At 49.1% G+C, this 13,628-nt stretch overlaps 1 protein-coding gene across 5 annotated transcripts in view; it reads left to right on the plus strand.

Moving 5' to 3' along the window:
• The window catches only part of IKBKB (inhibitor of nuclear factor kappa B kinase subunit beta), a 61,813-nt gene extending 49,541 nt beyond the window's left edge, over positions 1-12,272 (plus strand). For 4 of the 5 annotated variants that reach the window (XM_006743821.3, XM_081809587.1, XM_081809570.1 and 1 more), the window contains 9 exons: positions 382-533; positions 706-767; positions 2,097-2,206; positions 3,311-3,360; positions 3,470-3,569; positions 3,778-3,925; positions 7,111-7,238; positions 9,962-10,052; positions 10,894-12,272. In XM_006743821.3, the coding sequence (XP_006743884.1) occupies positions 382-533; positions 706-767; positions 2,097-2,206; positions 3,311-3,360; positions 3,470-3,569; positions 3,778-3,925; positions 7,111-7,238; positions 9,962-10,052; positions 10,894-10,959 (907 nt within the window). In that variant the 3' untranslated portion in view covers positions 10,960-12,272. The remainder of the gene's footprint in view (positions 1-381; positions 534-705; positions 768-2,096; positions 2,207-3,310; positions 3,361-3,469; positions 3,570-3,777; positions 3,926-7,110; positions 7,239-9,961; positions 10,053-10,893) is intronic. The other variant, XM_081809575.1, reaches the window with a different exon arrangement.
• The last annotated feature ends 1,356 nt before the right edge of the window (positions 12,273-13,628 follow it).

The raw sequence follows: 13,628 nt of genomic DNA on the forward strand, positions 1-13,628 counted from the left end.
GTGAGGTCAGCACATGGAGCAGGAGTATAAACTGAGGGCCGGGCTGGCTGAACTAGGGGCAGAATTTGGACTGTGGAAAAGCTTATGGCAATTTGGGTCAGCAAAACTCCCCTGACTGTCATGCCGGGGACTGCCTGACTCCCTCTCCGGGTTATTGGCCCTTGGTGTGGTTCTGTGCCTAATTCCAGTTTTGGTGCAGAACCTCTTGCTCGCCGAGGGCTAGGAAATTGTCTTTATGATTAGAGGTGGCTGCTTTTGTTACAACAATAATAATTATAATAGGGACCTGCCTTGGCCTTTGAGGTGGTTTTGGTATTATATAGGAAATGGTATTTGGATCCTAGGGATGCCCGAAGGTTCTGTTTCTTGTGGTCCCTGCAGGATGAATCTGCTTCGGAATAATAGCTGCCTCTCCAAGATGAAGAACTCTATGGCTTCCATGTCTCAGCAGCTCAAAGCCAAATTGGACTTCTTTAAAACCAGCATCCAGATTGACCTGGAGAAGTACAGTGAGCAAACTGAGTTTGGGATCAGTGAGTGTACTCTCTGCAATCCGTGTGGAGAGACCATTCTTGTCTTTTTTTTTTCCCCCCCCCTCTTCCTGAGGTTTCTTTTGCCTCTTAAATTGAGTTGTTTGTTTCTATTTTGGTTTTGTGGTGTTTTCATTTTGTTTTTCTTTTTTTCCCCTACATTTTTTTTTTCCAGCATCAGATAAGCTGCTGCTGGCCTGGAGGGAAATGGAACAGGCTGTGGAGCTCTGTGGGCGGGTAGGAGACTCATTTTATTTTATTTTTTTAAAGATTTTATTTATTTATTTGTCTGAGAGAGAGAGAGAGAGCACAAGCAGGGGGAGAAGCAGGCTCCCTGCTGAGCAGGAAGCCCGATGTGGGACTCGATCCCAGGGCCCTGGGATCATGACCTGAGCTGAAGGCAGACACTTAACCAACTGAGCCACCCAGGTGTCCCAGGAGACTCATTTTAGATCCCTGTTCTTACCGGGGCGGGGGGGGGGGTGGGGCGGAGGGAAGGGGGGTGAGGCTTCTTACTACCGTTTCTCACTCTCTCCTCAAACACTGGATCGATTTGTATGTCTGAAATCAGGTTGTCCTTGTCATTGCTGTCTGACCTTAACTAGGCCTTGCTAGGAAGAGGCCAGGGCGGTAGCCAGTAAAGGGGGCCTCACAATGGCAGATGGAGGAGCACCCCCAGACCTGGTGCAGACTTGAGTAAGGAGCAAAATGTGAAGCATCCTTGCGGCAGCCCAGACCTCTTCCTCTTAGAAAGGGCCTCGGATGAATGATCGACACTCCATCCTGCCAGGGGTTTTGCCTGGTTTTGCTGAGACTCTAAATCCACAGAAAAGAAAAAGTCTGAGCATAAAGTAATAGGATAGCATAAATCAAATACCACTGAAAAGCGTGAATTGTGAGGTAAGGGAAGTATGGCTTTAGTAAACCCCACACAAATTGAAGACTGAAGCCTCCAAGGCCTTTTCTGGACTTTTCGCCATTTCCTGCTGTGAACTTGGGTAGGGACCTTCACCTCTGTGTCTTAACATCAGTTTCTATGAATCAATACTGACTTAAAGGTGGGTATTACGTAGATAATGCCTCCCCTAGCCACAGAGACAGTCCCACCTTGCCCTCACACACAAAAGCTGTGAAACAGAGGAGTCTGGGCCTCCCACGTGGGATGGACAAAGTAAGGGAAGAGAAAGGGATGCATGTTGGGCATCTTCTCTATGCCAGGCACCCTGCTGGGTACTTTACATGCTGTATCTTATCTAACCCCTAAAGTGGCCCCTTTAGAAGCCTGTTTCATGGTTTCATGAAACATTCCCCAATCAAGACAATGCCAGTCTTGCTTCTAAAAGTCAGGAAACTACAGCTCAGGGGTTAGGTGATTTGCCCATGGGTCACACAGCTAGAAAGTGATAGACCTGGGCTCCAGACCCAGGCCATCTGACTCCAAAGTCTGTGTCCCTTCTAGCCAATCTTTCGAGAGTCTTCAGTGCATTTGGAGGGTGTTCCCCACAAATCTCGCGCCTCAGAAGGCTCTTATTACGTCAGTTGACATTAGCACAGCTTTTTCATTAGGAGAATGAAGTGAAGCACCTGGTGGAGCGGATGATGGCGCTGCAGACTGACATAGTGGACCTGCAGAGGAGCCCAATGGGGCGGAAGCAGGGGGGCACGCTGGACGACCTGTGAGTAGCAGCCGGGCAGCAGGCCAACCCGCAGACGCCCCAGACAAGCTTCTGCACAGGTGTTGCGATCATCCAAGGGTTCGAGTGCGTTTATTATGGCAGCTCTGTGAGACCATTCTGTAGAGCATGACCCCCTGGTGAAGCATCTTGGCATGTTCCAGGGAGTTCCAGAGATGAGCAAGGGACGATCAGCGGTGAGCCGAACTGTCTGACCTCACAGAGTTGTGAAGGTTAATTCAGATGATTCAGATAGAGCATGAGTTCATAAACTTACAGGCTGTGATGGAAGCAGCCTTCGCCATAGTATCAGACGTCACTGTTCGTGCAGCCCGGCCTGATCCAGACGTGGTTCGAAGAGCAGAAAGTACAACAGAGAAGGAGCCTGCCAGGTCTTGAGAGTTTGAACCCAGAAACTGTTCATTTGAGTCTTTATCAGGAATTTGGCCTTGGCTCTAGGAGGTGATAAGGTGTCCCGGCAACACCATCCTACTGAAGGGAATCACGTGGAGCTCCCAGGGGGCAGGTGGGAGGAAAGCAGGTGAGCTGCATCAGACTTAGGAGCTCTGGCTTGAGCTCAGCTGCCTTTACTAGGGTTCTCAGGACCAGCAGCTCAAATACCAGAAATCTGATGATCCGGATTCTATATTTTCTTAAATTATTTAACCCTTTATTCTCTTTCGTTTTCAAATGAAAGTCACCTCTGAAAATGTCAGCCAGTTTCACTGTGTGGAGGCCAGAAAGGGATAGGAGATTGCGTTGCCCCTGGGCTTGAGTTTTCAAGGGCTCAGGCCCAGTGATGGTACTGGGGTTGTTATTGCAGAAGCTGCGTGGAGAGGAAATTCCGAGGGACAGAGGAGAAGCGCGCTTCCTTGAGACTTTCATTAAACCTTAGAGATGGTTCAGGTTTGATGACGAGGGCCATCATTTCCTTGTTGTAGGCATCACCTATGATGTCTCCAGGGGTAATACTTTTCCCCAATCAAGACAATGCCAGTCTTGCTTCTAAAAGTCAGTAATTGTACTGGCAGAAATTAGCTAACCAGTGTTTCAGATGTGCTTATTTGACCTCACATCTTGACAGAGCTTCTCCTTCGTATGTTTCAGAGAAGAGCAGGCAAGGGAGCTTTACAGGAGACTTCGGGAAAAACCCAGAGGTATGTCGGGCTTTCTGTGTGTGGCGGGGGCCTTGTTTTGTCAGTGTGCGGTGTAGGCGCTCTCTGTCAGCTGCCTTGAGGAACTGTGCGTCTCCGTCCCTCTCTCCAGACCAGCGAACGGATGGCGACAGTCAGGAGATGGTCCGGCTGCTCCTCCAGGCCATCCAAGGCTTTGAGAAGAAAGTGCGAGTGATTTACACGCAGCTCAGGTATACGCCCTGACTTCCCTTCCCGAGGGTGGAGTTCGGAGAAGCAGCGAGGCCACACGTGAGGTCATTTTCTCAGTCCCCTCTGACTTGCTTAGCCTGGAGAAAATTTATCTGCAGCTGCTGTTGGATTCATAATTCCCAGGGATTATGTTCTCCTGCTTTTTCCAACCCCAGTGCCACTGGAGCTTGTCCCGTTTACTCTTTACAGTAAAACTGTGGTTTGCAAGCAGAAGGCCCTGGAATTGTTGCCCAAAGTGGAAGAGGTGGTGAGTTTAATGAACGAAGATGAGAAGACTGTTGTGCGGCTTCAGGAGAAGCGGCAGAAGGAGCTCTGGAATCTCCTGAAGATCGCTTGTGTGAGTGAGCCCCACGGCCAGGCCCTCAGCCCTCAGCCCGCCAGCTTCTCGGGGCCTTTCCACCTCTGTGCTGCTGTCACCACCCTCCAAGGGAGACCACGGAGCCACGGACCAAGCACTCAGCTGCCGCCACTGCGGTCCCATTGCCCTCCTCCGGGACCGGGCGTGGGCGGGAGGGGCGGAGTCAGGCCTGCGCCAGGTGTTCTTACTTCTGCCTGCATGTGTTTCCTGTGGCTACTGTACTGAGGTACCACCATAGAGTTACTCCGTCACAGTTCTGGAGGCCGGACGTCCGAAACCAAGGTGTTGGCGGGGCTGGGCTCCCTCTGCAAGCTCTAGGGGAGAATCCCTCCTTGCTTCTTCCAGCTTCTGGTGGCCCCAGGCATTCCTTGGCTTTTGGCCGCATCACTCCAGTGTCTGCCTGTGTCTTCACAAGGCCTTCTTCTCTGTGTCTGTCTCCTCGGTGTCTCATATAAGTACCCTTGCCATTGGATTTGGGTCCCCTCTCGGGGAGATCCTGATCTCCTCTCAGGATCCTTAACTGCATCTGTGAAGACCCTTTTTCCACTAAGGTCACATTCCCAGTTTCCTGGAGTTAGGACATGGTGGGTCTTTTGGGGGGACCTTCATGCAGTCCACTACAGGGCATGTCTGCATGACCTGGTTGATCCTCATCCAGGTCTGCACTGCTTAGTATTGTCACCCACACTTTCTTGCCCACTGTCTTACTGTAGATTTTATTTATTCACTTGAGAGGGAGAGAGAGAGAGTGTGCACAAGCTGGGGGGCGGGGGGCGGCAGGCAGAGGGAGAAGCAGACGCCCCGCTGAGCTGGGAGCCCGACACAGGACTCAATCCCAGGACCTGGAGATCATGACCTGAGCCGAAGGCAGATGCTTAACCAGCTGAGCCACACAGGCTTCCCGCTCCCCACCCCGCCGTCTTACTGTAGCTGAGATTTTGCTGCATGTTGCTCAGAGAGAAAACAGGACACAAAAAAGAGCCTAAGACAGAGAGGGAGAAGAGCCAGGTAAAGGCCATGGAAGCCAGAGCTGAAGGGAAAGAGACCACACTGTGCCGGCTGCAGAGAGCTTGCCTGGGATGAAGAGCGATTAAGTCACTGATAGTGTTAAAGAGCAAAGAGGAGAATGGGAAGATAGTTGCCTAAGGTGGAAGCAGGATGCAAGGGTGTTGTTTTTAAGATCATGGACTGGAGCAGATTTGTAGGCCAAGCAGAAGGAGACAGTGTACTGGGAGATTCACAGAATCAAAGAGGCAAGAGACAGTTGAGTCTCTAAGTCCTGAGAACAATGGGGTATCAGCATGATGATGAGCATGCATGGCCTTGGGAAGGGGTGGGTGACATTTCCTCCTGTAAGAAAGGAAGAAAAGAAAAAAGGAGAGATGACAAGGAGAGAAGATTGAGGAAGGAGAGGGAAGTTGAGGTATTCCCAGGGATGGCCTGATCCACCATCTGCATTCATGTGACATTTATTGAGCACTGACCATGTGCCCAGGAGCCTAGGAATGTGATGAAAACTGGAGCTAAAGGAGGAAAGAAGCATGGTGCCCAACCCAGGAGCTCATAATCTGGTGAAGAGCAGGGAAGTGAATTTGAATTTGGGGGTAGGAAGTGTTAATCAGCAGCTTTAGTGCTAGAAGCTGAGCTGTAGCATGAATGCAAAGAGCTACGCCCGCTTCAGTCTTGGAGGGGAGGGAAGCACAGGGAACGTTCACAAGGAGGTGTTGCTTCAGCTGAAGAATGAGTAGGAGTTAGGTGGATAGGTGGAGATGACCTTCAGGAGTGAAGACTTTGCTCTGTCAGAGGCCCAGGACTTTGGCCGGAAAGAGTGGGTGTGTTCTGGGTGCTACACGCAGAGTGTTGGGGTGTGGGGGAAAGGGTGTCCTGTGGGATGAACTGGGGAGGCAGGCGAGGGCCATGCTTACACAGGCCACACTTTGTTTTGAAGGCACAGAAAACACCACAGAATTTGTTTTTATCTTCCATGTTGCAGGAAGTTAAGCATGGGAATGGTTTGATCACATCTGGGTTTTGGAGAAATCCCTCATGGCAGCTGGAGAAAGGTTTTGAGGCTTGGACAGACCTTGCCCCCAAGAGGGGCTGGAGTCACAGAGCCCTGGCTGCACAGGACAGGACAGTGGGAGGGCTGCCCTCCTGCCACATTCGCAGGCCCAGGCAGAGGGGAGAAGAAGGATGGCTGGGTCTCTCCATGGGTGACGAGCAGTAGGGCAAAAGTGGGGGGGGGGGGCCTGACTGGTTAAAGCTGGACCTTGATGTTCAGCTGGAAGGAGGGATGTGGAACCAGGGTGGGTCCCCCAGCTTGCGAGGCTGAGTGGAATTGAAGTCACATGGGCTGCGGCAAGCACAGGAACCGGGTCCGCGAGAAGATGGCGAGGCCAACAGAAGAGCGCTTGGCTGGGGCCGTGGAAAGGGGAGGGGCATGAGGTGCCGAGAAGGTTGATAGTGGGTCATGTCCGCGGGCGGCAGGCACCTGGAGCCCGAGCCACTGGTTTAACCTCTTGACTGAGGTGGAGTGGCTGCGGCAGCCAGCGGGCCGCTGGGGGCGGTCAGAACATCTTGGTTTTCTTCTCGGCCGTCCCACAGATGATGTGGTTCACAGAAGGCCACTTACAAGCTTTTTGTGTGTCTTAAGTCTTCTGCTTGGAAAAGCGAAACCATCTCTGTCTTAATTTCCTTGTTAGAGTTTGTTAAGCAAACTAGTGAATAAAGCCTATGAATACAGGTACTCAAATCTCCCTAATTTAGAATCTTTTATCAAAAAGTACACCTATAGCATCTGCCTTCGGCTCGGGGTCCTGGGATCGAGCCCCACTTCTGGTTCCCTGCTCAGCGGGGAGCCTGCTTCTCCCTCTCCCTCTGCCTGCTGCTCTCCCCCTGCTTGTGCCGTGTCTCTCTCTCTCTCCGTCTGTCAAATAAATAAAATCTTAAAAAAAAAAGTACACCTATAGACACAGAAAGATTTTCCAAGCCAAAATGCAAACTGTGGTCATGAGTAGGGATGTTGACTAAAAATTTGTAGGAATAGCCAATGTCCTGGTCTTGTGACCAGTTGTTTCATGAGAAAATACCATGGTGTGAATACAAAATTGGGATTGTCCCTTTCTCCCAAATTCTATTGACTTTCTTTTGGTTTTGTCCTTTAGAGCAAAGTCCGTGGTCCTGTCAGTGGAAGCCCAGACAGCATGAATGCTTCTCGCCTCAGTCACTCGGGTCAGCTGTTGTCTCAGCCTTCTGCTGCCCCCAACAGCTTACCCGAAGCCGTCAAGAAAAGGTGGGTCACTGTTCAGTGCCAGGCGTGACAGCCATGGGCGCATCGGGAGGTCGTGGGAATGGAAATGCATGTTTATCATTGAGAGATCATTTCATCTGTCTAGTGATTTCGTGCATGTTTTTCTTTGTGTTGGTTCATATGCTCTGCAGATGTGGTATTTTACTCTCCAAGTCCCTTGTAACTTGCTAGCTAAGTACTTTTGTGGTCTGAGGGTTGGATTACGAATTGCTTGATGAGGACATCGAAAGTGCTAGTCCCGTCAGCCATCACCTGTTGTTGAAAACCAGATTCCCCACAGGGCATGCCCTGTTGGCCACGCCTCGGTCATCTTGCCTCATCCCTCTCACCCCCCACCACTCTGAGTTACCAAGCTGCGGTTTTCCTCCTCCTGCCTGTCCTCACCCCCCACTCCTCCCTAGCTTTCCCCTCCTGTCGCCTGGGCCACTGCCACCGAGGTGGAGAGCAGAGCGTCTCCGCCTTTTCTGTAAGGCGTTTCACCTCCCTGCTTCCTGTCTAGTACCGCCTCCAAGCCCTTTCTGGTCAAATGAGTCTTCACAGAATACGAGTAGATCAAGTTATTTTCTTGGCCAGTAACTAGTAGTGGCTTCCCACTCCCCTAGAGGATCCACGCTGAGCATTTTCAGACATTTGAGGCCACCTCGGAGCCACTCTCCGAGGCTGATCTCTCCAGGCTGATCCCCTATTCCCGTACAAACTCCTGGCCTCGCCCAGTGGTTCGGAAAGTCTGATCCAGACCAGCAACAACAGCAGCATCTGGGCAGTTGTTAGAGATGCAGATGCTGAATCAGCTGCTCAGGGGTGGGCCCAGCAGGTAGCTTTTCAGAAGCCTGGGCTGGTTGCTGATGCACACTGAAGTTCCAGAACCTCTGGCCAGTGTCCTGCCCTGGGTGGTCCTCCCACCTGCAGGACACATCTGTTTCCCCCTCCTCCAGTGCCCTGACCACTCACACACACACAGCTCTCTCTTCTTAGACCACTGGGGGCGGGAGGGGGGGGTTGTTTCTAGTTCAGCCCCACGAAGTTTCTTCAGCACCTTCTGTGTGTTGGGCCTTAGGCACTGGCGATGGTTAAAATCATTCCCGTGACCCAGTCTTCAGACATAGAAAATAGATTAATGAGGGGCGCCTGGGTGGCTCAGTCGTTAAGCGTCTGCCTTCGGCTCAGGTCATGATCCCAGGGTCCTGGGATCGGGCTCCCTGCTCAGCAGGAAGCCTGCTTCTCCCTCTCCCACTCCCCCTGCTTATGTTCCCCCTCTCACTGTCTCTCTCTCTCTGTCAAACAAATAAAAGCTTTAAAAAAAAAATTGATTGCCTAGGGCAGGTGGAGGGGGGATGGGAAAGGGCTAATAATGGGTACAAACAAGGTTTCTTTTTAGATGATGAAAATGTTTTAAAACTAGATTGTAAAAATTGTGTAATTCTGTAAGTATACTAAAACTATCTAATTATACAGTTTAAATGGGTGAACTTTAGGGTCTGTAAATTATATCTCAGTAAAGCTGTTTTAAAAATCCTGTTCCTGTGCTTGGGGAGTTCATAGCCTCTGCTGTTGTGGAACTTAATCATACATGGCCTTAGATTCTTAACTCTGCCCAACCTGCGGTGAGCTTGAGGATGGTAACCGGGTCTTGTGCCTCTTCCGTTGCCCTCTGGAGCTGGCACTGAGCCTTCACACTAGTTAGTAGCCACGCGGAAGGGGCTGAGCAAACATGTGGTCTGTGTTCCTTCCATCAGAGCATCGTGTTTTGCAAGGTGAGCAGAGTTCCAGGGCACTGTCTTCCTGGATTGGGCATAGTCCCTCCAGTGATATCCTGGAAGCTTTAGAAAAGTCGTCCCGGGAGAGGTTGTCTGTCCATGTCATGAGGCTGAGGTTGGACTAGGACAGCGGCTTGTTGTACTCTCCCCCTCTCTCCCCACAGCGGTTCTTGAAAGGACATGTGCATTTCTTATCCTAGAAAAGAGAGAGTGGATTAAATCAAATCAGCTCCTAGAACTTGCTTTTTCACAGATCTCAAGATCTGTGGACATGGTGAAATTACTTGGTCTATATAATTTTTTTTTCTGTTTCAAAAATTGGGAAACGGGTGATTTGTGAGATACCTTCAGATTTTGGCAATTTGGAGAGAATTAAATTCAACTATCTAGTTAAGTCAGAAAGCGCTCATTTACTTCTAACTTTTCTATTAAAAAGAGAGGTCGGAGGGGGAGACGAACCATGAGAGACTATGGACTCTGAGAAACAAACTGGGGGTTCTAGAGGGGAGGGCGTGGGGGGATGGGTTAGCCTGGTGATGGGTATTAAAGAGGGCATGTTCTGCATGGAGCACTGGGTGTTATATGCAAACAATGAATCATGGAACACTACATCAAAAACTAATGATGTAACGTATGGTGATTAACATAAAAAAAAGACATTAGGTAAAAACTAATGAGATCTGAATAAAGTAAGAACTTAAGTGAAAAAAAAAAGAAAAAGATCTTTTTCACAGTGTGAAATGGTAATGCTTATTTATGGCTGGGTATGGGCTTCTGAAAAGTGCTTAACAAGATGAATGAGATTACTAGTCAGGACATGGTGCTTTAAGACACTCAGCATCAAAGTAATTGTAATTTAATTTTTAAAATCTTGTCAAAGGCTCTGTAGCATATTATCTCTGAAAAATCACGCGGAGCATTTTCTAACACTGTGATCCTTTCCTTTAGTGAAGAACTGGTGGCTGAAGCACATACTCTCTGCACCCAGCTAGAAAATGCAATGCAAGACACCATCAAAGAACAGGACCAGAGTTTGAGGGTAATGGGCTGTGTGAATCCCAGCTATACCATGTCCGTCCTTTCCACGGCAAACCAGAAAAAGAAAACGGAAAGGCAATCCAGCATGTCCTCCGTCTCAGTATATGCTTATGCTTTTCTAGTACATATTATTCATAGCAGTAGGTAGTACTCGTTGAAGGGAAGCTAAGCTGACGAAAAGTGAGTCAAGACACAGGTACATTTTAAGGCAAAGCTTACCTTGCTGAGAGGACCCTAAGTCATTCCTCAGATTTTAAAAGGCCCTTTCCTGCCAAGACAGTGACCTGCCAATCTCCCCCTAACTTCTCAGTTGTCAGAGGAATCAGACGGGATACCACTACTAATTGTAATCACTTCTTATTTATTCGAGTGTCCGTCTCTGGTTTGGGGCTTTCTCTGTTCTTCGTCGCTGTTCGTCCTCCTCCTGACAAGGGTGTATGTGGAGCATTTCACTGCTGAGTTGCACTTCTGCCAGAGGAAAAGGAAGTCTTATCAGGCCATTTCGTCTGGTAGGGTTGGAAATGGGTAGCTGAGGTTAGCTCTTGGTACCACCTACCCACAGCGAGCATAAACAAGTGCTGTGAGCCACAGGTCATACTAAAACTTCCCGTCTAATTTCCATAGTCACAGCATCTGAGGGACTTCATGCTAGGCCAAAGGAAAGTTCATGTACGGTTTTGAAAATGTAGCTTTAGCCCAAGAGTGGCCTAAAATAACAAGACTGCTATGAATGAGAGGATTTAAATTTCCTTCTGAACTGTACTGGTCGCCTCCTGAGGAAGACAAACAACCTGAGGTGTATTGGTGGCCAATGTATTTTTAACGTGCCTGTTGACTTTCAGTCTCTAGACTGGAGCTGGTTACAGACGGAAGAAGAGGAGCAGAATAGCCTGGAACAGGCCTCTTGACTGTGTGGGTGGCCTTGACCTGAGGGGGCTGCCTGGCCTGAGGTCCTCCCACAGTGGCCCCTGCTCTAATGACGTCCCAGAAGTCTTCGGCACCCAAAGATCTTGTCACTTCCCCACGAGTTGAGACATTGGCCACGGGCCAGGGATGTGGCCCTCTGTGGGCACTACCAGCAACTTGTCTGCACACTGGAAGTCCTCCATCACAGAGGCTCAGCGAACACTGATGCCAGGCACGAGCTGCTTCCTCTGCTCTCAAAAAGTACTTGCCCCACAGACCACTGGACAAATGTCTAACGGGACTCTTTCAGGACCCAGTGTGAAGGACACTCGATGTCAGCCTGTCCTCTCCCGACCTTCCTGATCTCCAGAGGCCCTGATCCACCTGTCCTCACAGCTAGTGTTTCATCTGGATTCAGAACCAAACAGACTTTTAAATCATAGACTTGCCTGGCCCCATCCTTTCTCTTCCTCTTTTCATTTCACTGCTGCTAAAATTTCCCTTTTACCGACGACTTTGGTGGTTGTGCCCCCTCGGCAAGGTTGTAGGTGAACACTAGCTCTCCCCGCCACAGCCCTTTCAGCCACAGAGTGACTCGCGAGAGCTAGTGCAGACGAGCCGCTTCCTTCCTTCGGGTCCCAGAGACCACCTGGGAGTGAGTCATCGTGGGGAAGAAGGAAAGAAGAAAAGCGTACCTGTCAGCCCCACGTCTGCCGGCCGCCGTGCCCACACCTGAACTTGCTCAGACACAGCTGTGTGGGGCCGGTGACGGGACGGGGGGGCCCCTGCTTCTCATATCATCTAGCAGTATTATTAAATTGATTTATTTAAAAAATAGTTTCTATATTTTGTAACGTAACTCAAACATTTATACTGGGTTCCACAATCTATTTTTACAATATTTATGGTTAGGACTTAGGAACTCGAAAACCAACTTAATGGAAGATGTCATGAAATTGAATAGCACATGGATCAAATGGTGCCGTGTAGCCCTAGCACTGCTTCTTTGACATTTCACCAAACTTCTGTATATTAAAGCAGGAAAGTAAGACGAGTTCAGATGAGCACAAATAGGCGAGTTTGGTCAGAGAAGGAAGTTGGAATAGAAGAGTTTCACAAACTGGCTTCCATGGAAACAGTACAACGGGTTTCATGGTCAAGTAAGTTTAGGAAATGCTTCATGCTTTAATTGTCTCTTGGAGATTCACATTGTACACTGGCCTATTAAAGTTTCTGAGACTCCTGTGATAATAAACTGCCTTAACTGTGTAAATCTGTTTACCGAACACGGACAATAGAGCCTTTCCCCCCACCATGTGAGTGTAACATTTATTAACATCCCAAAGAGCTGGAGTTGGATACAGCATGATTTTGGAAACACTGATGAGGAGCATAGTGGGAAATCATACCACAAAGACAGGCTGGGATGGGGCCAGATTGGGGAGGGAATAAATGTTGGGCTAAGGGTTATGGGCTTATTTTATAGGCACTCGGGAGTCACTGAAGAATTTTGAAAAGAAAATGACATCACCAAAGCAATGGTTTAAAAAGACTAATGTAACTGGGATATGCTAATTGATTTTTTAAAACGTGAAAACTCGAGGTAGGACTTCTGCTTCCGAGAACAGAAGCAGATGTACTTTCCCCAATCCTCCCTTTAAATATAACTAAAATCCTTCAGCATTTTTTATAAGCAAATATAAGAAGTTGCTGAAAGGTAGAAGGCCAAAGAGCAGCTGGAGACCTTGGACCTGAGCAGTGACGTGGTGGTGAGTTCCTTGGGTTTTCCTTTTGCTTCATCTGTCCCCAGCTGGGCGCTGGAGAAGCCAACAGGCACAACTAAAGAGCCTGCTCCCTCTAGTGGTATTAGACTCCCAGGGCTGCTGTAACGAATCACCACCCACTGCATGGCCTAACACAGCAGAAATTGGTCTCTCACAGTTCTGGAGGCCAGAAGTCTGGAATCGGGGTGCTGACAGGACAGTGCTTTCTCCGAAGACTGTAGGGGAGATTCTTTTCCTTGCTCCTTCTAGCTTCTGGGGAGTCCAGGTGATCCCTTGTGGCTGCATCTCTGCTTCCATGGTCATATTGCCCTTTCGTCTTCTGCCTGTCAAATCTCCCCTGTGTGCCTATTATTAGAACCGTTGTGACTGAATTTAGGGCTGATCTGGATAATCCAGGATAAGCTCCTCGTCTCAGGACCCTTCATTTAATCACGTTTTGCCATGTAAGGCAATATTCACAGATTCTGCAGTTGAAGATGTGGACATTTCTTCCAGCGGGGGCCACCATTTAACCCACTCCAGTCTACTATCTAGCCCCTCAAAATTCATGCTCATCCCACACGTAAAATACATTCACCCCATCCCAACATCCCCAGAAGTCTCAACCCATTACAGAACCAGCTCCACGACCAAAGTCTAAATGTCGTCAGCTCAGAAGTCTTGAATTTCATCATCCTCATCACATTCGGGGAGACTTGGCATGAACCATCTGGGTCGAAAGTCTTCCATCTGTAGACCTGTGAAACTAGAAAACAAGTTACCTGCTTCCAAGATACAATGGTGAGATATGCATATAATAGATATTCCTGTTCCAAAAGGAAGAGATTGAAAGGAATAAAGGAGTCACCAGTCCTAAGCAAGCTTGAAATCCAGCTAGCCAAATTCCA

Source organism: Leptonychotes weddellii, chromosome 2 (assembly GCF_054177405.1).
Source record: "Leptonychotes weddellii isolate Sample4059 chromosome 2, ASM5417740v2, whole genome shotgun sequence".
Taxonomy (NCBI): domain Eukaryota; kingdom Metazoa; phylum Chordata; class Mammalia; order Carnivora; family Phocidae; genus Leptonychotes; species Leptonychotes weddellii.